Raw genomic sequence first — 27516 nt, forward strand, 5'->3', positions numbered from 1 at the left:
AGTATAGCATGTTACTGTCTTTTGGCTAAGTTTGCACTTTACAAACACCATATTCTTACACGATTATATCAAAGTAAAGTACAAAGTCAGACACGGCAGTATGCAGCACTGTCAGTTCTTTTTTCTTCAGCAACCGAGAAGCCATTATGAGATGGGGTGGCACCAGCACTGGCAAACCCGTCACAACTGACCTGCATACTCGAGGCTGGTCATAATGTGCAGCGTGACCTGACAAGGTGAAACCCCGGTTTCATATAAACCATGTTTGTACAGATTAATATAAATTCTGTGGTCATCTGGAACGGGGTTATTGTTCTTGTGTTTGACAGGATTGTTGAAGATTATGTAATCCCGGCCTGCCACCATGAAATGTAGTGTTTCGGGTTTAACATGAATCCACCAGCCAGTGCAGCAGCCATCTTGGATTGGGTGTTCTTCATATTGTTTAGGGGGTGGTGGCTGATTTGAAATGGGGGCCTTAATCATTACAGGCAGAGAGTCCAAAAATCAAATGTATGCAGATGTTGGTAGGAAAAGCGTTATGGGACATTTAGTGGAAATTGTTTCAATGGCCCCGTTTTATTGAGTTTTTATAGCATACGCTTTAATTTATGTAAATGTGAAAAAATGTGGCAGAGTCAATCCACCTAATGAATTAGAGCAATTAAAAAAATCTGTCAGGGCTAGAGTGACCACCTAATGCATCCCAGGTGCAACGACCTGGTGAGTGGTCGGCTTAACCAGGACAGTCAATACAATCTGGGACGCTCACAGAAAGTACAGGGTGCCTGATTGCTCTATCCCATCCTAGTAGCTTTGTAGACCACCTCACTCCATGTCAGTTGGAAACTGTTTCCCATCACATGCTTTTCAATTATAAATCTTTGCTATGAGGTGTGCTACCAAATCAGATTGGTAGAAGCACGCCAAGATTTCAACATCCAAAGTATATGAGCTTGTCAAACTAAAGCCCAGGACTAGAAGTCTATGCGTCTGGGTGACATGGAGTCAACTGGTCACCCTTTAAAGTGCTTGAACGAGTGTTGCACTTTCTGTGGTAGAGTGACTGGGTCATACTTTGAACCTATGTCCCATGTGCAGAGCCCACCAGGTTCTCAGCTCCATGCGTGAGCAGCTCCTCCAGTCCAAGTGTTTTCTTTTGCTTTCTAATACTTGTGAATTCATAATTACATGAATATAAACCCAAGTACCAGAATGCAAAGAAACATCTTGGACTGGATGAGCTACTCGCGCATGGGCCTGGGGGAATTGAGCGCTAGACTTCCATCTACTTGCATTCACTAACCCCCTCCTTTTATCAACATATCTACCCACACACTATCCTCCAGCCACTTACTCCCCTTAAAGCGTCTACCCTCACCTCTTATGTACATTCACTGAAAACAAGCATTGGCAAAGCCATTAGCTCGAGCTGATAACTGAAATTGCAAGCTAAACAGCTTTTCTAATGCTTGTATTTGATATTTTGTTACTTTGTGTTGCAGGAAAGCTATTTTCAAGAGTCAGTAAAGGCGAGGCAGAGAGAAATAGTGTAAGAGGTTAGGCAGAAAAGAGAATTGGCAAAAGGGTGTGCGAGAGCGTGAAAGTGAGGGAGAGAGAGAACTGGAGAAAGTGGATATGAAGAAAGAGAGACACTATTAAATAGAAAGGAAAAGATTGCTAGTCATAGAAAGAGTATGGGTCAGAGACAATGAGGGAGTGACAGGATAAGAGCCATACATTGAAGAGACGAAAGCAGTGAGAAGAGAGAGAGAAAGGAGACGAGTCAGAGAGGGAGTGGTGTAGGAACACTTTAGTTGGGACGTTTTTTAGCGTTTTATCAGTGACTGGATTTTTAAGAGTTGTTTTTGGATATGATGCGAGTGCCTGGGTGACTTTGTCCCCCTCCCACTGAACCAGCGTCAAAGCTCAGTGAATTAAATGCTCTCTGCCGACATTTTTGATTTTGTGATGCAGTCAGTGAATTCAGACCCCACCATGCCCCCCTCCCCCCGCCAGTGTATCATTGTTCCAAGATCTATGACTGGAGTACCGTTAAACTGGGTAATAGGAACAGGTCTTATTCACAGCTTTTGGAAAGAGCAGAAGTACATTATCAGGTGTTATATAAAAGTCCTGACAATCACCCTGCTGACAGTGGGCCTGACTGGTCACTTATTCAGGAGAGCGGGAGAGGTGAAGTACACCCTCACAGAAATGTTTCTTGAAAAGTGCGTGTTTGTACTAGGTTATGACTCAGACGGTATCATCAGCTGCCATCTTTCTCTTTTCGCTTATTTCTCTCTATTCCCCTTCCTCATCTGTCTCTCTATCAATCCCTCGGCCTTCTCTCTTCCATACCACTAGCCTCTTCCCATGCTCTCTTCCCTACCTCTCTTCATCTCTTTCACATTTCTCTTCTGTCCAGTTTCTGTCCTGACCTTTGCTTCTAGGGGTCCCTCACACCATCCGTTTCTCTATCTCTCCATTAAGCCTTCCAACCATCCCTGTCCTATTCCTTCTTCCCAGCCCCCTCTCTATTCTAGTTTCTTTCTCTGTCTTTCTTGGTCCTTCTGTCTCAATCCCTCCTAGCTCTCATCTTCCCTTTCTCTCTGTCCTTGGCTCTCCTGTTGCCTGTCTAGCTCTTCCCTCTCCACAGTCACAACAGCACTGTACTACTCTGACAGGGTCTCATGCATTTATATTGCTTTATTCATATGCCCCTCATTCCCTCTCATCTCCCCACTTCTGTATCCCTCCCTATCTCTCTAATTCTTTATTTCATTCATCAAGCCCGCCTTCCCTACAGTTTGTTGCACGATGCTTCAGTTACCTGAGATGCAAACAGTGCATGCCCCAACCCTCTCTGCATGTTTGGGTGGGTGAGGTCAGTACCATAGTGTCATTGCTCCCTGTGACTCTTCCCCCTGCTCAGCAAACACCCACAAGAGAAGCACGAATCCTGATGAGAAGAGGGGCGGTCCTCTGCTTGAGGACTGTCAAGCTTCAGCCTGACATGTTCAGTCTGAGCAGGGCTCTCCACAATTTTGTGTTCATCTTGCATTGCAGTGGCAGGACTTAAACAAGCATTGGAAATGCAATCGGTCTCGCATTTGTTTAAGTTAGAGCTGTTGACATTGTAATGGCAATGTCTTTTACCTGTGTGTTATGGAGTGTATGTATGTGGTGCCTAGTGGAATTATGTGGGTTGGATTGGAATCATTAGTTGTGGAATTGTGTAGCTTTGAATTGTGTGGTGTGGATGTATGTAGTGGAATTATGTGGCGGCCTGTCATGACATTTTAGCCATCAACACTTTCAGGCCAGGATTCGCATGCTTAAAATGTGAACTGCAAATCCCAGAATATAATCTGCAGTTAATCCAGGACTGATCGATGGAATCACACACACACTCATAGGAACTACGCAGCAGTGTCATGTAGATATGCAAAAGGACACGCCTGACGATCAGGGGTCATTATAAGGCACAAACCACAGCAGTGGTGCACATCTGATTTTGAGCATCAGAGGATGGTGTCTGAAGAGTGTCTGAAATATTACTGAGAAATCATAGTAGCGGAGGCACGAATTATGTGACTACATTAAAAGTGAAATGGGGATACCATAAATACTGAAGTTCATTAATTCCTCAGCACTATAAAGCAAGTGAGGTACTTAATGAGTCTTTAGTGATGGAATACACTTAGGGATGATATTTGCATGTTATTAACTCTAACGTTTGTCTTCAATCCCCATGCTCTCAGTACTAAAGGTAGGGGCTGTCATTTAATGTGTCACTGATACTGAAATGAAGCACTACAACTTTATGTATGATCAGTCCTGGGACCATGTATACTACCTTTAATATCAGAATTAAATACAGGCATTGTCCTTTAATCTGGCATCAATACTAAAATGAGGGAACTGTCCCTATGTGTGTGTCATCACTACTGAAGGCCATATACAGTCCCTTGTTTGGGATTTAAATATGCAGGAGCTGTTAGTTGTTCTGAATCAATACTTAAAATGCAGGTGCTACCCTCTGAAGTGCCATCTGCCCCGAATGTAGGTCTACTCAGGAGGTGCTCTCTTGGATAGCCAGATGCTGATGGAGTTACCCAATGTTGCATCAACACTGAAGTGCAAGTACAGTTCGTAAGTGCCAAGGGTATACCATGGCAATGAGGCAACACATGCTATTTCCCGATTAGAAAAATAGGATCTTTTATTTTCAATTGTTGAAGTCATACCCTTGTCTGGAGAAATGCCCCACTCTAGAGATAAATAAGTACTGTTTAATCTAGTGTTGCCCCTTGACAGTCCGACACTTGATCCCTTGGTCTGTAGCGGGAGGAGATGTAATAACGCCGCTCTGTAGTGGATTTCCTGCATGTCTGCACATGGCAACAAGAAACAGGTGCCTGATAAAAGATTACAGAAATATTAAGAATTCCACATGCAGAAGGCGAGAGGAGCCTGAGACAGCCCACACTTCAAATGGGGTTTATCTCCTTCCGTAACTGCTTTTTATGCAGAGAGGAGGAGATGCCTGCGGCCAAGGACAGACACATGTCTCTACTTTTGAAAACAAAACACTGTGGCACATTTGGCTTTTCATACCACCCACTAAAGCACTACACAACTTTGTTTGTGGGAATCCCTGTACTCCTCATGTCTTCACCAGGCAGGGCTTGAGTTCCCAAAATGGAATCCGATGTCCTCCTACTTGCAATGTAACAGTGCACTTATTGTCCAAAACTGTTACCTCCATGCACTGCGCCATTACACACACACACATTCAGTCTGTACACACTGTTCAGTATTGTAGCTTTTCTGTATTGCACTAGGGTGTGCTATTTGGACACAAATACACTGCCAGCACACACAATCACCATGTGCGCTCTGCACAACATTGCACCCTTCATGTATTGTACCTCCGCAAGCACACACACCCAGCACATGCTGCCTTTGCGCATGCACTGCATAGCACTACATCGCTCATGTAATGTATTCCCCACAGGCATATATACACACAGTACATGAACTAACCACACATATAATGCACAGCACTGCTCCATCCCTGTACAGTACCCTTCCAAGGCACACATACATCCAGCGCAGGGTCACTGCGCTGCGCACCACTCCACACCCACCTGATGTAGGCTCAGGGTGAGTTAAGCACACAGTAGTGAAACTTTTAAAAAGGTGAATGAGTCTCTAGGCCTCACTCCAGTGACACCGGGTAAAAAGGACCTGTTCAATACCACTTATCATGACACGGTATGCTGCCACCACCACACTTGTGCTGCTTAACTCTTGGTGAATGTGGTAGCCTTCCACCACTATGATGGTAGTTCTTTGACCACTACTCCCAGTCAATCAAGCGTACAATCCATGAGACATACCAATGTTATGACATGCACGCATGATCTTTGTTTGCCTAAGACAAAGGATCAGCATTAGGGATCCAGACAACAGTACAGTTGGGGACTCAGGGCAGGGGTAGACATCTTTAACCATGCAGAGGACTTTTCTGTCCCAACATCAGCTCTTGAGGGGGGATGGCGTGTTAGGTAAACTACAAATCTGCAAAGGTAGCAGTTATGTTCCAATCATTGCACACAATGAGAAAATGAGCCTCATCATATTATATCACTACGTGAAGTTAGATGTTCAAGCTGGGGATCAAAACACTGATTACAAGAGGAGCGTGCACTTGATATCCCTTATATTTAGTGTCCACAGAAGAAGTTAGAATGTGAAAGGGCGTGGTGATAGGCCATGTGTAAAGAATAAGTTCTGGGCATTCTTCAGCACTGCACCTGCATTGGACAGGGCAGTTTCTCTGCGCAGAAGGTATTACTACAAAAGGTTCAATCAAGCTAAAGAAGGTCACCTCGTAGCCATGCTCAATGTTTTTTCACGTATATTTTTACCAAGTGCCTTTTTGTTTATTCTGCACATGAACAGTTACTGGTTGTGATATTATGCAGACAATATATCAACTCAGATTGAACTACTCATCTGGACTCCTCTTGTGCAAGGGTATTATTGTTCTAACCTGCTCCACCTGCACCCACACAAACAAAAGTTCAAAGCATTTTTTTAGGTGTGTGCAAGTATGTGTACACTGTGCGATACTAGTGTGTCTGTGAGTGTGCAAGTGTGTGTGCACTATGCATGCACACATTTGTACTGGGGCAGAATATGTGTCTGGAACCATTTTATTAATGCCGAGTTAGATGAAGATATAATTGCCACAATTGGGGACAATGTGAAAACTTGAATGTCAATGTATGCATTACTGGAGTAATATGGGAAACAACATCATGGCAATATTTGCTTTACTGGGACAATGCTGAAACAGGCAGGTGACAATATCTTAAAGGACAGCACACAATGTTTTTATTGGTAATGTTTCTGTTTTGAAGGAATTTGCTCGAGCACAGAGATATACAATGAAGCACTGAAATATTTACAGAGTTTCCCTTCAGAATTGCCTATGACATGTGCGGTGTTTTACCCACTATATTGGTAAAACGCACTATACAATCTCATTTTTGCATTTTCTTGGAGAGAAAAAGGGCAATTGAGGTGGGAGAAGATGGGGGGTACAGTTATCTATGTATAAATAGTGTACATGTGGAACAGATTAATTAATAATTAATAATCTTGCAGAGTCACCACTTCGCCACGGGTTCTTAACAAGTAAGGAGGAATCAGGGCCGGACTGGCTGTAGCGGGCACCGGGCAATCCCCCGGTGAGCCGCAAGGGTGGGGGGGCGGCTTTGGGCCCCTGGGGGCCGTTTTTGTTACAGGGCCGTTTTTGCAACATAGCTTCAAAATCGGCCCTGTAACAAAATCGGCCGAAAACGGCCCAGGGAAAGAGCTCGGCCGCACCCCCAAGCCCCGGGGGGTCTGGCCGAGCACTTTGCTAGGGCCGGTTTTGGTTCCCAGTCCGGCCCTGGGAGGAATCTACACTGGAGCGAAGTCAAACTATAGGTCATTTATTAAGGATTCATGAATGGGTCTCCATCCAACAAGTACCATCAAGATGCCCAAGGAGAGAGCACACTGAACGATGGTTACATGGGTTTTTATAGTAAATCTCACAGACAAGGAACGCTCAGAGGTAAATAGAGCTTTGGGAACAACACACAAATGAGACAATCAGTAAGAATCAACAACCTTGGTGCCTCGTGTAACTGTCGCGTCCTGAAGCTGCACAAGATAGGCTATCTGAGCAAACTTTATCTAAGGCTTTACCATTGTTTAACAAACACACAAAACCCAGTGCAGACATCAGCTGTTCTTTTGTGCTGACTTTGCATGTTTACGCAGCCTACAATGTCTCAATCTAGATTCTTTACCAATGTTGATTCAGGTGCAGTGTCAAGGATAGAGCCAGGCGGAAAACAGGACAGAGGTGAAAATGGATGAAGCACAGCTTAATAAAAAACGCGAGAATTCAGATTTTACATTTTAACAGTCCTGCCTTTTCAGCTGTGCTGAATCCATTCTGAGGGGTACATGTAGTAATCGCGTACATTAATATTCATTAATTCATGAATTTCAGTGTGCATAACCATTTCTCTATTTAATTCATGAACATTGATTGGGGTGGGTCTAATACTACTGAAAACATTTATACAAGTGGTGCATATCATAGGGGCACATTGAATGCAGAAACAGCAAGCAAGAAAGATGGCTCCTATGATTACTATTCCCATTAACAATTTCCAACCCCAAGTGGAGATATGTCCCTGTAACCAGTCAGACCAGGACCAGGTTCCTTGGTCTTGATGTATTTCTGCAGCTATTTTGTGTAATTTAGAAATGGCGTCATAGACCGAAGGGGTGTGGTCAGGAATGAACACGCAAGCTGCTGCCGATGATGCGACGTGCTCCACCACGATCGGCGAGGAGTACATCAAGCACCATTCTATTTTGTGAAGATACGATGCTCTTCTGTGATATTACCAAGAGCCATCACTGTCTGGTTGATCACAGCCTCTACTACACGGGTCAAATGTCTAATCTGTCTGCTATTTAAAGCTGCATCCACAAAGAAAAAGAGTCCTAAATTAAAATCAACATATTGTTGTAGAGCGGTGTCAGTCTGATCTATTTTATTATTTTCTATGGTCCTCTTGAATCTATTTAAGGAATTATCATTAAACAGTTTCTGATCTTTTTGATAGGAGCCAGGTTCTAAGAACACAGGGGGAAGCAGGAAAGACACGTAACAAACCCCAGACCAACCAATAAGCAAATGATAGTAACCTTTGCTTCCACAGATAAAATAGGTATTGTGTGAGGACAAAAAACTACTATTGTTTGTTCCAGTAATGTTCAGTATTGTTGTACAGTCACTTTTTCCCACAGCGGACAGTACTACTCACACAAAGGTCCGCTCGAGCTCTAGTCACAGCCAGGGCCGGCTTTAGCGCTGGTAGCGCCCTGTGCAACAATATTGTTTGGCGCCCCCCCAATGACCAGCTCCATCAGGGATTCCCTCACTACCACCCATCAACAGTGCCCCTCAAGTCTCCATAACTACTCTCTCATAGATACATTAAATTAGTTTTATAGCACCACTGATGCCAGTGTAGGGTGCCAGAGCCTTCTACATTACACATATTACACAGAGACAATCAATCCAGTAGAGTAGCTAGCCCTCTGGCTGCCTGTGTCGGTCACTGCGTTTGTCGCCCCGTGGTGGACAATTGAGGAGTGGGGGGATTGCCACGCTGAGACAGCAGGTAAGAACGGGGGAGGCTGACGCCAAAACTGGGGCAGCTTGGGGTGGACCGACCCCCTCTCCCCTTGCTTCGCCACTTAATCAATTGTACGTGTGTAAATCAGTGTATGGGAAATGTTACATAAGACAGAGGATTACAATAGGTGTCATGTCATCCATACTTGTAGGCAGTATAGTTTAAGAGTGCTTGGTCTGGAGAAGGACAAACTTAGAATATAAAACTTAACACCATGTGTCGGGGGTTCTCCTAAATAATAAGAATTAATTTCTGCGCAAATGAATCCTATTTGCAACATTAGGATAATGAAAGACTGGGGATAAAATCATAACTCTCTAATCTATACATTGTAGTTTACATGCAGCTCTTTGATGACAGTTAATTGCTCACTGTTCTACATTAGGATTTTAACTTATAAACTGCAAGTGACAATAGGATCGCTCTGACAACCTTCTGACTTATTTACATGAAATGCTCTTTGTGATGTGCATGGTACACATTCTTTGCAGCAGGCACATCAACCCTCAGTGCTACCTTAGGATGAATCAAAACTTCTACTAGACAAAGCTCCGGATTTATCCTGACATGTTTATTGGTGCCTGGAAATTGCTGGAGGCAAATAATGCAGCAGCAGGTGCTTTTAAAACCAGAATATATGTTGTGCTGCCACAGAGCTGGCCCTGCCTACAACATACTTTGTTTAAATTCACAAACTGAAAGTGAATTACACAAAATTAAGCTGACATAGAATGTCTCTGATAATCAGAGAGGTAAGAAAGACATACTGATTATGTGAGTAGAGAGCGGAGCTCGGCTCTATGTGCCTAGATCAATTAAATGAAATCCCCACAAGTTCACACAAAACCTTTTATTTTATTTCCTGACTCTTAAGCAAAGCAAATATTTCACTGAAGCGCATGGGTGGCCATAAAAGCATGCCTCCTGATCTGTTTAACATTGTTATCTCTCTTCTATTTCTGCGAATGTTAATATCATGGGAAATAAAGAGAGACAACAGTGTTCAACAGTGCAGGCTTTTGGGCAATGCGATTGGCGCTGATTTCAGAGCACAAATGGCGCCCACCTGACCTTGGCACCCGGTGCGGTGGCACTGCTCGCATCGCCCAAAAGCCGGCACTGGTCACAGCGATAACAGGTGGCCCATTACCCTTGGTTGTTTGAGTGTTAGGGAAGACATAGCGTGTGGAGGCATTTCCTCAGCGATATTCCTCCGTTTCCCATGCTGCTCCTTTGGCTTGTGGGTCCCCTTCCTCGTCGGGGCAACAGACTTTGCTCAATTTGGCATTAAGTCCTCCCACACCAGCTGAAGTAATGTTAGCAATTTCTGAGGCCCACAACAGTGCGAACCAGGCTCTGCAGGAGCCGTTATGTGAAAATTTCAAGGGAATGAAAGATGTCCCTCCCTTTTTCTTGTGAACTGGCATCATTCCGCACACCCAACAGTTGGTAGTGTTAGTACCGTTGTGAGTATTATGCAACATCTTTATGAAAGTGTTGTTGAGGTAGGACATGCGGTGCTTCTGTTCGTGATAGGGAAGGGTGAAATAGTGATGTTCAACGGGGAGAGGGGTAGTATAGGTAAGAAATTTCGTGCTGGAATCATTTTCTCCATTGTCCAAAAAAACTGCTGCCAAGATTATCGAGAGTATGATCAGAGTACACAGAGGCTTGTCTTTGTTTTGCAACTGCAACTTCGATCCCAATTTCTGCATTTCTCCTTCTCGGTATCGATACAACCACAGGTTGGAGAGAGACCCAGGCACCACTCAACCCGTATCACAATCCCCTCTGAACCTAGTTCAGCCAATTCTGTGATCCCACCGTGTCGCAGCCGAACCGTTCCACTAATTAAAATCGGCCCACCAGTATCTCTATCTGTTCCTTCCCTTCCTTGGTTGCAAATCGTACCTTGTTACCAAAGGAGTAGTTTGATAAGGAAACAAAGTATCTTCATTCAGAGGAGCAACACTTTTTTGAGTCTGTAAGATGTCTTTCAGATCGTTTCTGCCTTCTGGCTGGAGAACAGTTGCTGGGATGCGCTTACAGTGCGCAGCATTTATCCAATGGCGTCTGTTGGTGACACGGACTGCAGTTCGAGTCGCAAGTAGAATCTGCTCCGGGTTTTTCCACCAGGGCTCCAAGTTCTTCAAGCGTTGAAAATTCTTAATTAAGAGGAATTCCCCAGGCTGGAGACCATGAACCGGACCATTTGTCGGGAATAGCTTCACGCACCTACTGATGAATCAAAGACATTTTTTCAGTTAAGTCTTTCAAGTAATCACTTAAAACAGGGTACGGTATTTCTTTAATCATATTTGGTCTCGGGGGTCCCCATACATTCATAGGCCTACCAAAGACGATCTCATAGGGAGAAAGTCCAATCTTACTGTGTGGGATGGAACGAACAGATAGTAGGGTGAGTGGCAGAGCATATGGCCAACTAAGGCCCGTTGTTGCTTGGATCTTCGCTAATTTTAGTTTCAACGTTGCGTTTTACTTTTCTACCAAACCTGCTGCCTGAGGATAATTAGCAGCATGAAATTTCTGTTTTACCCCCAATCCTTTCATTAGGTACTCTATTATCTGGCTAGTAAAGTGGCGGCAGTTGTCGCTCCATAGGACTCTACAAACCCCAAAACGGGGGAAGAACGCTTTTAACAGAACTTTAGCTGCTGTCAGGGCTGTGTTGTCTTTGGTGGGATACGCCCCTACCCACTTACTAAAGGAACAAACCACCACTAGTACATATTTTAAATTATTGCAACGCTCTAATTGAATATAATCCATTTGGAGCGCTTCGAAGGGGACCGGAGGTGGAGAAAATCCACCAGTTGGGGCTGATACTCCCTTCCCAGGATTGTGCTGTAATCAGGTCATACCATTTTTAACCAAATGCTGAGCCGTTTTCCGAATAAGCGGACTATCCCAGACTGGATTCAATTAGGAAATTATGTTTTTGGCACTAACGTGAGCGGGTCCATGAGCCATAGTCACAAAAGGCAATACATAGGCATAGGGCAAATTCCATTTTGACATATCTTTTGACCTCCAGCATCCCTCAACATCTAATTCTCCTTCCTTTTGCCATTCTGCCCTTTCTTGTTCAGTGGCACACTGCTGTATTTCCTTGATCTCTGTATACATGATTTCCCATCTTTCAGCTTGGGATCGTAATACATATACTTTACTTGTGTGTGCACTTACAGTATCTACAGTATCTCGTGCAACTTCGTCAGCAAACGCATTTCCTTGACCCACCTTGTCTTTAACTTTCTTGTGGGCACTACATTTGATAATAGCTCCACTTTTTGGCAATGAACAGTAAGAAGACTATTTACCTAGCCATGTTGTATTTTAGAACCATGGGAGGTTAGGAATCCCCGTTCCTTCCAGAGCTTGCCAAAATTGTGTGCCACACCAAATGCGTACTGACTGTCTGTGTAAATGTTCACTCTTAATCCCTAACTGAGTTCACAAGCCCTCAAAAGCGCAATGAGTTCAGCTGCTTGGGCAGATTTTTGTGGGATAGGGGCTGTTTCTACCACAGTTTGTTATGTGGTTATGGCATAGGATGCAGAGGTGGTGCCATCAGGTAGTCTCAAACAAGATCTGTCCACCCATAGTTCTTCCTCAGGGTCTAACAAAGGTGTATCCTTTAGATCTATTCTTCGCTTAGTCTGTTCTTCTGTTAGGAAAATGCAGTCGTGCAAATCATGCGCTTGTTCAGCTGGCAAAGGTAGCAATGTAGCTGGGTTCAATGTTAAACCTCTCTTGAGTGTGATATGAGGTGCCAAAAGTGTAAGTTCATAGCCCGTGAGTCTAGCGCTAGTCAAGTGTTGTGTCTTAGTCTGATTCAGGAGTGCATCTACAGAATGGGGTACCATAACAATAAGCTTGTTACTCAATACTATCCCTTCAGTTTGTCGTATAGAGACAACCTGGGAGTCGTCTGGCCACTGGGTCTAATACAGCTGCGAAATAAGCACATGGACGATGTTTACTACCAACTACCATATGGCTGTGTCAAAACTGACAATGCACATCCTTCTCTCTCGTGTACATATAATATGAAAAGCTTAGCATAATCTGGAGTGCCTAACACTGGAGCAGAACAAAGGGATGCACGAAGCTGCTGATATGCTTCCTGACATTCAGATGTCCATGGTAGAGGAGAGAGAATGTCTTTAGTAACAAAGGACAAAAGAGGTTTGATAATAAGGGAGAAATTTGAGATCCACTGTCTACAGTAGGAAGTAATATCAATAAGTGCCCTGACTTCTTTTTGAGTACTAGGAATAGGAATTTTAAGGATAGTTTGAATCTGTCTTTAGTCAGAGTACGACCTTCCTTAGACAAGAGGTGACCCCAGTAGGTGACCTCAGATTGACAATATTGCAGTTTATTCTTTGAAACTTTATGTCCCTTAACAGAGAGATGATGCAATAGGGAGAGGGTGGCCTCTTTACAATGCTCAACTGTGTCTGCGGCTAGCAGAATGTCATCGACATATTGCACAAGTGTAACTCCTGGTGCCAAAAGTAGTTCATCCAACTGTCGTTCAAGTGCCTGACTATAAATGCTAGGACTTTCTGTATACCCTTGTGGAGCCCCACAAAATCTGAATGAGCACCCCCGTAATGAAAACCCAAAAAGAAATCTACTGTTTTCATGTATAGGAGGAGAAAAAGGCATTTTTAAGGCCGATGACAGAGAATACAGTGGCTGTAGGTGGGATTAATGTCAACAAAGTCGTAATATCAGAAATGACAGGATATTGAGGAATCACTATTTTGTTGACTTCTCTTAAGTCAATCACAAATCTGTAAATCTTATCCCCTGTTCCATCACCCCATTTTAGAATGAGGAGAATGGGACTATGGCATACATTAGAGGAAACTTCCTCAACAACTCCTATACGTATCATGTCATCAAAGATAGATATCAGTGCATCCTCACCTCCTTTTGATATTTTATATTATGGGACCCTTGGTAAGGAAGCATCCTCCCAAACCTGTATTGTATATGTACTCGGGAAATGTCCACTCTTCCCACATCTGTGTCAGCAGTAGCCCAAACACATGCAGGGACAGAATCAAGATCCGAACATTAAGAAAGATTGTATTGTTTAGGCAATGTCTTTTTCCCAAAAATAACACGTACTCCAGAGGGGAAACAATGTATAGTAGCATGGAAATATTTCGAAAGATCAAGTCGCATCAGATTATCTGGAGCATGTAGGGGGAGCAAAAAGGGGGCTGTAGTGATGAAATTCTCAACCTGCAAAGGTAGTTTTTGGGACACAGGGCTAGGAGTTGGGGTTCCATCAAACCCTATCGATGTGATCACTTGGCCAGGCAAGTGTGTCCCAGGGACCAGTTTCTGAGATATCACACTACATGTTGCCCCTGTATCCACTATAAACTTCTGTTCTTGCCCAAGTATGGTTGCTGTTACATCGGGTTCTGACTGATCTACAGGTATCGCAACTGGTCCTCCTTGTCCTATGTTGTCCTAAGCAAAATGTGTTCTCACAGTCTCTTCTGATTCCCCATCCTCCACAGAATATTGACTATTTGTATGATCGAAATAATTTCCTGACTTATTTCTGTCTGGAGTTTGAACCTGCTGTGGCTGCTGTCCCTCAATTACCATTCCCTACCTTGAGTTCCATAGGCCTGAACCATCATTACTTTAGTTTTTAACTTTTAATTTTCCTTCTCTCCGTTCTTGTTCAGTGGTCATCTGATTTTGATAGTCCTGAGCCATATCTAATATAGCTTTCGGGGTTACTGAAGCCCATGTACTCTCGGAAATTCTTTAAGCGAACAGCTATCTCTGGAAGTAAATTTCCCACAAATCGATCTACAAATAAATGTGCACCCATAGGTGTAGATGTATCTTGCCCACTAAAATTGTGGAACACTTTCTCAAAGTGAGTAAAGCAATCAGGGACGGACTCTCCCTGATTTTGTTTACAGACCGTGAGAAGTGCCCAATCTATTTTTCTGGCTGGAACCATCGTTTTTATGTAAGTAAGTATGTTTCTAGGAAGATCCAGTATGAGCTGACTAGGTTTCTTACCAGGCTTCCTATCCGTATCAGCCGCTACTATGGCAGCCCAGTCTCCTCCCAAATCAACAGCATGATCTTCTTGTTTCCGGGTAATTCACCACATATCAGGTGGTAGGATCATACCAAAAACATAACAATATCTGCTAGGGTCATGACACAAGAATCAATGGCTGTCTGTACATCATTATAAAATCCTCTAGGATTTTTCCGTATGTCTGGTAAAGAGGCTTTTAAAGTGAGTACATCCGTCCTTTTCCAGGGCGTATATATCCAATTGTACAAAAAAAGGGTTCTAACATCAGGACTATTAGGGTCATCATTATCTGCATTTCCTCTTGCGGGAATAAATTGTGGTGCAGCTTCCCTCATAGGTTTTATCCAGGGAGAGGAAGAGAGTTCATTACGATATCCAATTATCGTTGCTATGGCAGTATTAACTCTACTTACAGGGAAGGCTCCTATCTGACATTGCCAGTTAATAGCTCTAACATCACCTGGGCCATTTCGTCCTGTAGTCATCTCCCATTGAACCATAAGTTGGTGAGAAAGCTTATTTATAAGACAAAGAAGCTCGCCCTCAGAAAAATCCTGTATCTGATCTATCATTTCTTCTACTTCCATTTCTAGATTACTTTACCAATTTAATACCATTAACCTTATCGCATCCTGACGAAACAGATACAGTAGAACGAAGAACCCGAGGGGTCAGGACAGATGCAGGAAGTATGGGATCATTAGTCATTTCAGGTGCAGTGGCCTGAGGTGTCGGCGCAGAGGCCTGGGGTGGGGCTGCAGTGGCCTGGGTTGGAGGGGGTAAGGAATGTACTGGTACTGGTTGGAAAATAGGGAGCTGGACAAATGCGAGCAAAGGAGGGGGAACCGGGGGTACAGGGGGAACAACATTCGATGGTCCAGGGGGAGGGGGTATCAATGGTGCATATAGGGATGGGGGTCGTTCAATCAATAATCCATCAAGATCTGAGTCCACATCCTCTTGGTGGATCTGAACTGCTACCGTTGATCTAACTACGTATTCCTTAGATACTAATAATTTATGCTCTCTATCTAAACATTCCTTTTTCTCTTAAACCTCCTTATCCTTCAATTCCTTATACTCCTTATACTTCTGATACTCTGTCTTCCTTTCCTGTTTCCTTTGTACCTTCTCTGCCTTGAGCTGCCTCTCCTTCACTTCTTTCCTCCACATGCGCAAACTATCAAACATGGCTGGCCTAACGTTCTTTAAAAACAATCGATTCTCCAAATACTTGAGTTTATGAGGGTCCACGGTTCCCTCTAATGGCCATTGTAACTGGGGATCCCCTTTTGTATATTTGTTCCACAATGTATTAATCATGATGGGACAAATACCATATTTAATGTACATCTCAAAATTCGGCGTACCTTCTGGTGGCGCCGGCTGACTTGCTTCCAAAATGCTCTGCTTATCGTAGCAGCAACAACAAAATTTCCAAAGACTACTAATCACAGGCATGTTTATATTTCAAAAACTTATAAACAGAGAGAAAGGGAAAAAATATTCTCACGTTTACCTGTAAGAAAAAATATTAGTCAAAACAAATAGCAAGTTCCAAGGCAAGTTTCAAACGCAAGTCTCATAAACAAATTCCAACGGATATAAAACAAATGCCAAGCCGATTCCAAGACGAATTTCAAAACAGATATCAAAACAAATTCTAACCAAGTGAACCAGTTCAATACAGATTTACCTTATGTGTAGTCTTCGATCCTGTCAATGCTCCCTGATCCAAAAATGACCGTACGAAGCCCCCAGTCAAGGCAAGCAGCTGCCAGGAAGATCAGAGTCGGAGAACTGAAAAATCACCTTGGACCATGAGCAACACTAGTCTCTTCAGGTGGGTCGCCCCTCAGCAAAGTTCGTCTTACCAACCTGATCTCCTCCCCGGGTCCGACTGCAAGCCCTTGATGGGGCCCCACGTTGGGTGCCAATTTGTGGAACAGATTAATTAATAATCTGCTGGTGCAGGGTCACCATTTCGCCACGGGTTCTTAACAAGTAAGGAGGAATCGACACTGGAGCGCAGTCAAACCATAGGTCATTTATTTATTTATTTATTTTCAAAAACTTTTATTCTTTTAAATCAGTGACACAGCTATTCAGCCGACAACCCGGAGGTACGGCAGCTTTAGAAACACAACACATGCGAGTGTCCACATTTCACTGACAGGAGAGTCAAAGGTTCAGTTTTAAATAAACACAAACCCAAACCTAAACACAAGCAAGGCGATAAGTATTGAAAGCATAAAAAGGGTTCCCATCAGGGGGAGCGAGCCCCATTTCGTCCAACAGACACAGGTCGATAGCAAGGGAAAGGAGGGGAAGTCAGAGAACCAAGAAGACAAACACATACCAGCAAGGAGTACAAAGCCGGAAAGAAAGCTAAGGGGAGAGCTGCTCCTCAGGCGGGTCCGGGTCTGGGGGCAGGCATATGCCCCCTCTGTACTGGTTTCATCGCCCCCATACAGAGTGCCATTTCCGAGGGCGCCCTCGAGCACAATACACTGTCTTCTCCCTAAACATGCTCCAATCCATGTTTTCCATCCACGCTGTCAATGTAGGGGGCCTAGTAGAGCCCCACAGACGAGCGATGTCGCGCTTGGCCACCATGTTCCCTAGGGTCACCCATTGAGTCTGTGCCGCGTCGTGGTCAGTAGGACCCCAAACATTCAGGAGACAACACCGCGCCTCAGGCTGCATGACGATGCCCGTCACCTCCCCATCACATCGTGGATTCGCTTCCAAAACTCCATAATCGCACCGCATTCCCAAATAATATGTAGGAAGGTGCCCACCATACCACAGCCTCTCTTACATAAGCCCTCCTCAGAGAAACCCATATGGACCAGCCTGGGCCCCGTCACGTAGACCCTATGGAGTATTTTAAGCTGCACCAGCCGCAGGCGCGCGGGGATCGCGACCTCTTTGGGAGAAGAAACTGCATACTGCCAATCCTCATCATCGAGTTCGAGGCCATCCCTGGTCCATTGATCGCGCAACCCTAGAAGAAGATCCGCCCGAACATTAATTAGTTTCTTATAAATGAGCGAGATCGTACTTTCTGGCATATGGCCATGCAGGATCCGGTCCTCTAACGGAGAGGACTCAGGCACCTTCTCCCCTTCTACAAGGACTGACCGCAAGGCGTGGCACACTTGAGCGTATCGGAAGAACTCCGTGCTCCCCAGCTCGTATTCCTTCTGCAGCTCCTCGAATGACTTTATCCTACCCTTAACCAAAAGGTCTCCAACCCTGAATATGCCGATCAGGTCCCATTTCTCAAACCCTTTTGTATGCCAAAGCTTTCCCAGAATATCGGAGTCAAACAGAGGGGTGGCAAGGGTAAGCTTACCCTTCCAGCCCAGTGAATCCGTCGCCACCTTCCATACATGCACGGCCACCCTGGTGGGCCCCGTAAGGGTTAAGTCCGACGACTTCGAGTACAACGCTCTGTGGTAATTACCCCCACGTAGTAACCATCGGTCCATGGCGAAGCTGGGGCTCAGCGCCGGACCGTATACACCATGGTTAATCGCGCTCAACTGAGTGGCCCAATAATAACGTCGAATGTCTGGAAGCGCGATACCACCGTCATACCATGGAAGCGTCAACTTAGCAATCGCTATGCGCGGACGCCCTTCCCACAATAGCGCGCGCTGGTGGCTTTCGACCTCACGGAAATAACTGGCCGGGACCAAGTCAAGGGTATTCTGCAGGGTATAGAGGAAACGGGGAAGAGACATCATTTTAAACAGGGCGGCACGGCCAAGGAGGGAAAGCGGCAACCGCCGCCAGCCCGCCACGTCCCGTCGCAGACGTGCCAAGGGAGGGAGCAAGTTCTTCTCGTATCGTAAAATGGGGTCGGTGGAAATATAGATCCCCAAATACAAAAAACCCTGCTGGGCTATCTGGATCGAGCAGTGGCGCGGGACAGGCGGGACATCCCCACACAGGACATACAAGTATGACTTCCCCCAATTGATGACAAGACCAGAGTTCCTACCGAAAGAAGTCAAGACGTCACAAACCACTATAAGAGATTTCTTAGGCGAGGCGAGGTATAACAGAATATCGTCGGCGTAAAGTGAAATACGGTCTTCGTGGTCAGGCGACCAACGAATCCCACGTATATCGGGGTGCCATCGTATCCACGCCGCCAGCGGCTCAAGAGCAAGGGCGAACAACAACGGCGACAGGGGACAACCCTGCCGGGTGCCTCTCCCGAGCTCGAACGGTGTCGACGCCCGCCCGTTCACCACGACGCTAGCAAGAGGCCCCTCATAGAGCAACCTCACCCAGCCTACAAATCCAGGCCCAAAGCCGAACTTGGCTAGCACAGCCCACAGGTATGCCCACTCCACCGTATCGAAGGCCATCGTGGCATCGAGGGACGCCACAATAGCCGGCTCTCGCATCGTGCCCGTCCTAGCAATCACTCCATGGAGACGTCTAAGATTCAGTGCAGTGTTACGGTGCGGGATAAAGCCCGACTGATCCGGGTGGATCAAGTCGCCAAGCACCCGGACCAGGCGGTTAGCAAGGATCTTAGCAAGGATTTTCGGCTCGGCGTTGAGAAGTGATATCGGCCGATAGGAGCCACACCTGTCCCGGGGCTTACCGTCTTTATGTATGACCACAATCGTCGCCAGCCGTTGATCAAGCGTAAGAAACCCATTCACCCGCGCCTCCACGAACATGGCGCGCAGGTGAGGCGCCAACTTATCCGGGCGAAGCTTATACAGCTCAATCGGCAAACCATTTGGGCCCGAGGCCTTACCGGAGCGCAACGCACGGATAGCACACGCCACTTCGTCTACAGTTATATCGCCATCGAGGTCATCCCTATCAATGGCAGAAAGGCAGGGCAGAGCGATATCACGCAGAAGGTCACACGAGTCCTCAGTCGGCCTATCCGAGACCGAGGTGTATACCGTACGAAAATAGTCCGAGAAACACTGAACTATACCGTCGGGGTCAGTGACAACCTCTCCCCCATCCATCGACAACTCCGGCACCACTCGATTAACACGCTCTTTTTTATCCAACCACGCCAGCAATTTCCCGGCCTTATCACCAACATCGTACAATCGACCCTGCAGCTCCCTATTGAGGGTCTTGGCAGCGTTCGTCACCAGATCCCTATATTCCAATTGCTTCAAGCTCAAATTATGCAGTGTGGCCGTTGCAACATCCTCTTCCAAGGCCACTTCTAAAGCCGCTATCTCGTCCTCTACTTGTGTCACCTCGGCGTCTCTCCGCCGCTTGGCGGCCACTACCAAGGAAAGGGCCTCCCCTTTCAATACAGTCTTAAAAGCTTCCCACAAGGACACCGCAGATTCAACTGAACCCTGATTATCTTGAAAATAGTGATCAACTGTCTTCAGCAACGCACTGCGCAGCTTGGGGTCACGAAAGTACCAGGGGTTAATGGGAGCCACCCTGCCCCCCACCACCCGGCCAATATCCAGACGGGCCCACACCGGCGAATGATCAGAAATGCCCCGTGCCATGTGCCTAGCCTCAGATACCAATGAGGCGTGCGCAGCCAGAGTGAGCAAGTGATCGATCCGAGAGAGACTCCCGTGGGCCCCGGAATGAAAGGTATATTGTCTCTGAGTGGGGTGCCGTAGCCTCCAACAGTCTACCAGACCAAAAGTATCTATAAAGTCGGGAAGCCACTTCTGAGCACCCCCGGTGTCCCTGGGCGGGTACCTATCTAGCATTCCAGACCCAACCGCATTGTAGTCTCCTCCCACCACTAGCATCCCTTCGGGGAGTTCCAACAAGGCCTTGCCCAGATCAGCAAACGTGGAGGCCTGCAGGGCAGGAGGGACATAAACAGAAACCAATACCAACGTTCTGCCCTCCCACCTCCCCGCCACAGCCACAAAGCGCCCCCTGTCATCAGCGATGGTGGAGTCAACCTCAAATGGTAGGGAAGCTCTAACAAGTATGCCCGCACCCCTGGAGCCCGAGGAAAACCCCGAGTGAGCAATGAATTAATAACCCTTTCTGTTAAGTGCATAACATGTATTCCCTATAAGGTGGGTCTCCTGCAGGAGGACCACATCTGGCGAGGTCCGTTTCAAGAATTGCAGGACTATCCCCCGTTTAATACGATCCCCTAAGCCATTGACATTCCAGCTAATTATGTTTAAGCCCCTATCCCCCATCCCCAAACACAAAGAGACCTCCACCCCCCCCGGAGAACCACGATCGGACAATACTGACAACCATTGCTACGCCTTGCAAGAAAAAAACAACCCCCAACAACAACCCCAACATCCCGAATCCCCCCCCCTCCCTGCACCCCTGCGTCAGCTTACAAAGCCCCCCCAACTTGCAGTGTGCCTGTCGCCCTATCAAAAACAAATCTACAAAAAGTACCCCAAGGGAGGAAAGAGCTCCTATCTTCCCCCCGCCGCCCTCCCATTACTGCTGTAGGGTACGAGTCACTGCCCGGGGCTGAGTCAAAAACAGACCGACACCGGAGGTATCACTTCTGTCCATCCCGGCCGCCTTCCGCTCCATCCACGCGGTCCCGGCCGGGCTGTCGCCGAGGGAGCGCATCCAACCAGTCCCCCGCCATGTCCGGTGATTCGAAGAAGAAAGTCCGATCCTCATACACCACACATAGCCTGGCGGGGAAAAGCATGGCATACTTCAGGTCCATCTCCCTAAGCCGCCGCTTCACCCCCAGGAAACTCTGCCTCTGTTTCTGCACCATCTGGGTGAAGTCAGGATAAAAGCTCACAGAGGCATTCTGAAAAGGCACCGGGCCTGTCACCCTCGATGCTTGCAGGATAGCGTCTCGATCCCGAAAATTAAAGATCCGGGCGACAATCGGCCTCGGGGGGGGCTCCCACCTTAGGCCGTCCGCCAGGCACTCGGTGAGCCCGCTCCACCGCAAAAAACTTGCCAAGGCCCTTAGGCGCAAGATGATTCACCACCAAGTCCTCGACGAGTAAATCCACGGAGAGCTCCTCCGAAGTTTCCGGGACCCCAATAAGGCGCACATTGTTGCGCCGGGCCCGACCTTCAAAGTCTTCAAGCCGGCGGGCGGAGAGGTCATTCGCGGCCTGAAGTTCCGAGACATCGTCCGCGAGACCAGTAGTCTTGAGGTCCAGGGACTTGACCCGCTCATTGGTTTTGCCCAGGTCCGCGCGAATCAAGTTGACATCAACCAAAATCATGTCCACCTTGTGCGCCAGGGTCTCGAATTGTCGCCCAATCGAAGATTGCATCCCATCTATCGCCCCCTTGATATCCTGCAATGATAACTCCGAGGCTGGGGATGAATCGGCCTTCTGTGCTTCCAGCGACTTTCCCGATCCACCAGGCGACCCCTTCTGCTGGGCATAGCGATCCATATTGTTGGATTGGGTATAGCCTCCCCGCCTGGTAGTCTTAGACTTCGACTTGTCTGCCTCCGATTTGGTCGACATCTCGAACAGCAGGGCGGTCAGTCGCGTCCCTCACTCAGCCAGAGGAAACCGGGTCAACTAGGACGTCAGCAGCCAGCCAGGGCCGAGCGGAGGTCTTCCAGACAGCAGGGGGCCGGCATGAAGCACTCCCAACCCAGAGCAAGCAAAGGGCGAGAAAGCGAAAGTGAAAGTGCAGCGGCACCCGTCCGCCAGTTCACACCTCCCGAGGCCGCTGTTGTTCAATTAGTGGCCGGGCATCCTGCCAACGCAAGCCCCTGGCATCCTTCGGAGGTAGGCCGCAATCTTCCACCATGCACAACTTCGGTTCCCGGTGGGCGATCTTAGCCCGGACAACGTCAATCGCCCCAGCTGTGACTCATCTGCAGGATTCCGTGCATGAAAATCAGGATTTAGGACAGGATAATTGCAGGAGGGCGCGAGGGTCGCGGGAGCTCAAGGCTCACGCGGCCATCTTGGTCAAGCGCTAGGCTCCTCCCCCATAGGTCATTTATTAAGCATTCATGAATAAGTCTCCATCCAACAAGTACCATCAAGATACCCAAGGAGAGAGCACATTGAACGATGGTTACATGGGTTTTTATAGTAAAGATCACAGACCAGGAACGCTCAGAGGTAAATGGAGCTTTGGGAAGAACACACAAATGAGACAATCGGTAAGAATCAACAACCTTGGTGCCTTGTGTAACTGTAGCGTCCTGAAGCTGCACAACAAGATAGGCTATCTGAGCAAACTTTATCTAAGGCTTTACCATTGTTTAACAAACACCCGAAACCCAGTGCAGACATCAGCTGTTCTTTTGTGCTGACTTTGCATGTTTACGCATCCTACAATGTCTCAATCTAGATTCTTTACCAGTGTTGATGCAGGTGCAGTGTCAAGGATAGAGCCAGGCTGAAAACAGGACAGGGGTGAAAATGGATGAAGCACAGCTTAATTAAAAAACTAGAGAATTCAGATTTTACATTTTACCATACACCCTTTGTGGGTTAGTTGTCTAAAATTATTGTGCACAAGTAGCATATTGTGTTGAAATAAATGAATATTATTACATTAAATTAACATGGGCCTTACATGTGTGTATTCTGTAGGCTAGGAACCAACTGTGTGGCGAATTCTGGCGCTAAACGTATTTTCAATGGTCTTGAAAACAACAGAAGTCTGAGGATCCTGTCTCTGAAAGATAACAATATAAGTGACTTTGGCACACGAAGCATGGCTCAGAGTTTGAAGAATAACGAGACACTCGAGGAGCTTCAGTAAGTGTTTTCATACATTCAAATCATGTATACTCATAATACTCAAAAATGTCTGCGTGTTAGAAATTGGACTTCTGGTTGGCTAGGGTATGCACCTAAGCCAGGCAGAACCCACCACTGTAGTCAAGGTAAGGGGGTTACACACCCAAGCAAACCCTTAGTAGCTCGGCAGAGCAGTCAGGCTTATCCCAGTGGCCATGTGTAAAGTGTTTGCGCAACACATTGAAAGAAGGAAAGGAAGGACGGGAGGGAGGTAGGGAATCAGTATAGGAGGGAAGGAGAAAGAAGGAAGGGAGGGGGAAGGAAGGAAGGAAATCATGGAAATAACAAAAGACAAAAAAGAAAGAAAGAGAAACAAGAAAGAAAGAGTGAAAAAAGAGAGCGCATAAAATAGAAAAAGAAAGAAATTGAGAAAAAAGAAAGAAAAGGAGAGAGCAAGAAAGAAAGAGAAAAAAGAAAGAAAGAAAAAGAGAAAAAGAAAGAGAAAAAGGAAGGAAAGAAAGAAAGAGAAAACAAGAAGAAAGAAAAGAAAGAAAAGAAAACAAGAAAGAAAGAAAACAACTGGAACGATAGCAATTAGGGTTGGCAAGATTTATAGAGCACATTGATTAACTTATATTCAGAGTTCATGTGAGCTGATGTGAAATAGCAGTATGCTGATAAATAAGGCCACTCCAGCAAGGAATTCACAACAGCATAAGTCTGAGATGGGATCTGATAAAGCTGAAGGGGGCCCTGTGCTCACCTCAAAGACAACACTAAAGTAATTATAAAGTAAAAACAAACACAAGGGCATTGTGTGAGGATGTTCTCCTTGTGAAAAAGCAAAACACAATCACTCAAAGTGAAGCTAACCAGTGCCTTAAGTAGGTTGACCCATTGCCCCATGCTGTATGCTGTAGTGGGCGGAAGCAAAATGTGAATGACACAACAGACCAATGGGTGAAGAGAAGTGGCAGAAAGGCACTTCAAGTAAGTATATTATAAGTATCATTTTAGTACAGTCAAAAGATCTTGCCTAATGGCAGACCTAACAGAACCTTCCAGAGAATATATGGAGGGTCATAAGAAAGAGTTACAACTCAAACAAACGGGAGAAAAGCAACCACTGAAAGAAAATCTTTGAACATCATACGGCTATCCAATCATAATGATTAATCTTTGATAATTCGAACAAATAAGTGTGTTTTCAATGGCAAAAGCTATCCCAATAGAGATCAACCTCCAGAAAAAAAGTGGGAAACGTTATACGCAGTATTTTCCTTCATGGTTATACAACCATTCTTTTTCCTATCCTTTGTAAATGGATGAAAAGAAAATAAATGATTGAAAAGAGGTTTATTTGACTCACAAATTTGGGTAGGTAACAAATTGCATTTGCCAAAGCAATGCTTTTCAACCACTCTGATAGTAGCAACCTTTCTTTCTGAAAGAACGGAAATAAAGAACGTAAAAAGTCATTCACTTTAGGTTGCACGCTATGGGCCCGAAGAAAGCATCAACACCTCTACGGAGGGTATAAAGGCTGAAACATTTTGACCAGTAAGAGAGTCTTTGACAGGTTGAATCCTCCTGCCATAGCCCACTTCTTTTAATCCTGACCTCTGGGTGTCCTGTTAAAGGTTATTCCGACACACCAGCGAGTTCGTTTTAGCTCACCTTCACACCCCCACACCCCCTTTCACTCCCTCCACACCTGTCTCATCTAAAGGTTTTACAATACCTCTTGGCCATACCATAAAACATCCCTGAGCTCCTCCCTCTCAGTGAGGGGGTTGTAGCCCGCACTGTGACCCAATGATGAAGCATGCCACCTACGGGTGGGTGAGGGAAACCGTCCTTTAAAGGGGACTCCCCCACAGTCCATTCTCATTCTAGACCCAAGGTTGAATTTTTGGGCTGCTAGATTACATTAGAGGGGAGTCGCCCCCTGCTGGTCTTTAAATCTTCTCAGGCCTTTTTTGTGTATACTGCAATGACAATTGGTAACAAAATGTGTTTAGATTTTGACTTATACTTGGCTGTAGATGATTTAACAGTAACATGTTGAAGGACTGGGCTATTCTAAGGCCCAGCGGTGCCGGGGACAACACCTGACACCTTCGTGGGTTACCTGTTCCGGCGTACAAAACACAGAGACACGGGACACTTCCTGCGGCGTCAAAGATCAGTATTTATTTACTGCAGGGATACAGAAATCGCAAGAAGTACACAACGTGTAGGTTCTGAGAGACTGCTTCAAATTGCAAAAATGGATCTATCCTTTTATACACATTTTCGTCATTGAACAACATGGCGAACAAAAGGTTACAACTCAGTTCCCACAGTAAACTTCAAAGGGTCGCATTCATGTTTTCAAAAACCCGGAACATAATTACAGCAGCATTGCCGGTTCCCAACTGTGAAAGCACGTTATCCCCACATTAAGCACATTCCATTCTGACTGTAAACGAATTAGGAGAAGGAACAGAAACAGGTGCAAAGGAAAAACAAGGATGAACAACAGATTGGAAAAGAGTGTAGGGAGCAATATCGGAAACATGATTGCAGGATCAAAGGATTTGTGCCTAATGCATGCACGACTGAAACAATAAACTAGCACGGCAAGATGAGCCTCGAGCGGAGCCATCTGCCCTTGCAGTGTCATCCCCTCATCATAAAGACACCCTCAAAGGAACACGTGTCCTCTGCGAAAGCCTGGGAATCCCAGGGTCACGAAGCGGACAGTGTCCGTTCGCTGGCTACTTGAGGGCAAGAGACAAAATGGATGCCGTATCTAAAATGGAACCCGAGGGTTCAGATGGACACACCCAGGAATGAGACGAACCATACATAGCAGCGTAGCGAAAACGCGTACACCCACTAAACTCGTCATTTGTGGTTCGTAGATACCAAACTCGTCCATATTCGAACAAACCCAAAAATGTCATTACGATTCTCACGGAACCTCAGACGCTCCTTTTGCCCTCATGTAGGCAAGCACTAGTCGAGATCAGAATCGATTTCGATATTCATCAAATCGGTCAGTTGTTGCTGGAACATCATTCTATCCATCAATGTCTCTTTGGTAACAGATGGTCGTCTTATACACGTTGTAGCACAGAGGCCACATAAGGCAGGACCACACTGCACACAAAGACAACACGTGAACAGAAACGTTACAACAATCCCTATGATCATCAGAATCTTCCAACCCCAAGTTGATATCAAGCCCCAAAACCATCCTAGAAGCGTCCAACCACCTTCGTCCACGTGTATGGACTCGGAGATCTTATGTAACTTCGAGATGGCTTGATAAACAGTTGAAGCGTTGTCAGGGATGAAAATGCAACAGCTCGAATGGATCACCTTGCACACACCACCTCTATCTGCAAGAACAACGTCTAGAACCATACGGTTCTGCAACGTCATGAGTCTATCCGCCTGAAGTTCTGCTGTTAAATTACCAAGAGCACTTGCAGTTATGTTAGCAGTCAATTCTACCACGCGGGTCAACTGTCTCAGGTTCCTACTATTAACCATAGGTCCCCAAAACGGCAAGAAACCCTTAAAGAAATCTCCTGCTTCTTGACCGGCAGTGTCCTCTTCGCTAATAACGCCTCTCACAACTCTAGTCTTGTGATAGTCTGAGGCAACCGTAAAAGTCGGTGGCAAAAGATTCACAATATAACAGGTACCCGAGAAGTCACGAGGCAACCATGTATATGCACGTTCATAACATACAAAATAGGTACCCTTGGCAGTCAGGAAAACAGGGGAAGAGAGCATCGGTAAAACATACGTATCAGTACAAGCACTCTTCCCAAGCTGGGCTCTCGGATTTCGACCAAAACCTTTCAAGCAGAAATTACCGAGGTGGGGTACGATCCATATTGGAGACGAGCTCTTAAGCTGTCTATCACCCACTGACATACTATACTCA

At 45.9% G+C, this 27516-nt stretch overlaps 1 protein-coding gene across 1 annotated transcript in view; it reads left to right on the top strand.

Moving 5' to 3' along the window:
• The window catches only part of LOC146855753 (NLR family CARD domain-containing protein 3-like), a 203160-nt gene that overhangs the window by 145175 nt on the left and 30469 nt on the right, over positions 1-27516 (top strand). Inside the window, exon 3 of the mRNA XM_085653670.1 lies at positions 23427-23594. Coding sequence (XP_085509796.1) covers positions 23427-23594 — 168 coding nt within the window. The remainder of the gene's footprint in view (positions 1-23426; positions 23595-27516) is intronic.

Source organism: Triturus cristatus, chromosome 4_1 (genome assembly GCF_964204655.1).
Source record: "Triturus cristatus chromosome 4_1, aTriCri1.1, whole genome shotgun sequence".
Lineage (NCBI taxonomy): Eukaryota > Metazoa > Chordata > Amphibia > Caudata > Salamandridae > Triturus > Triturus cristatus.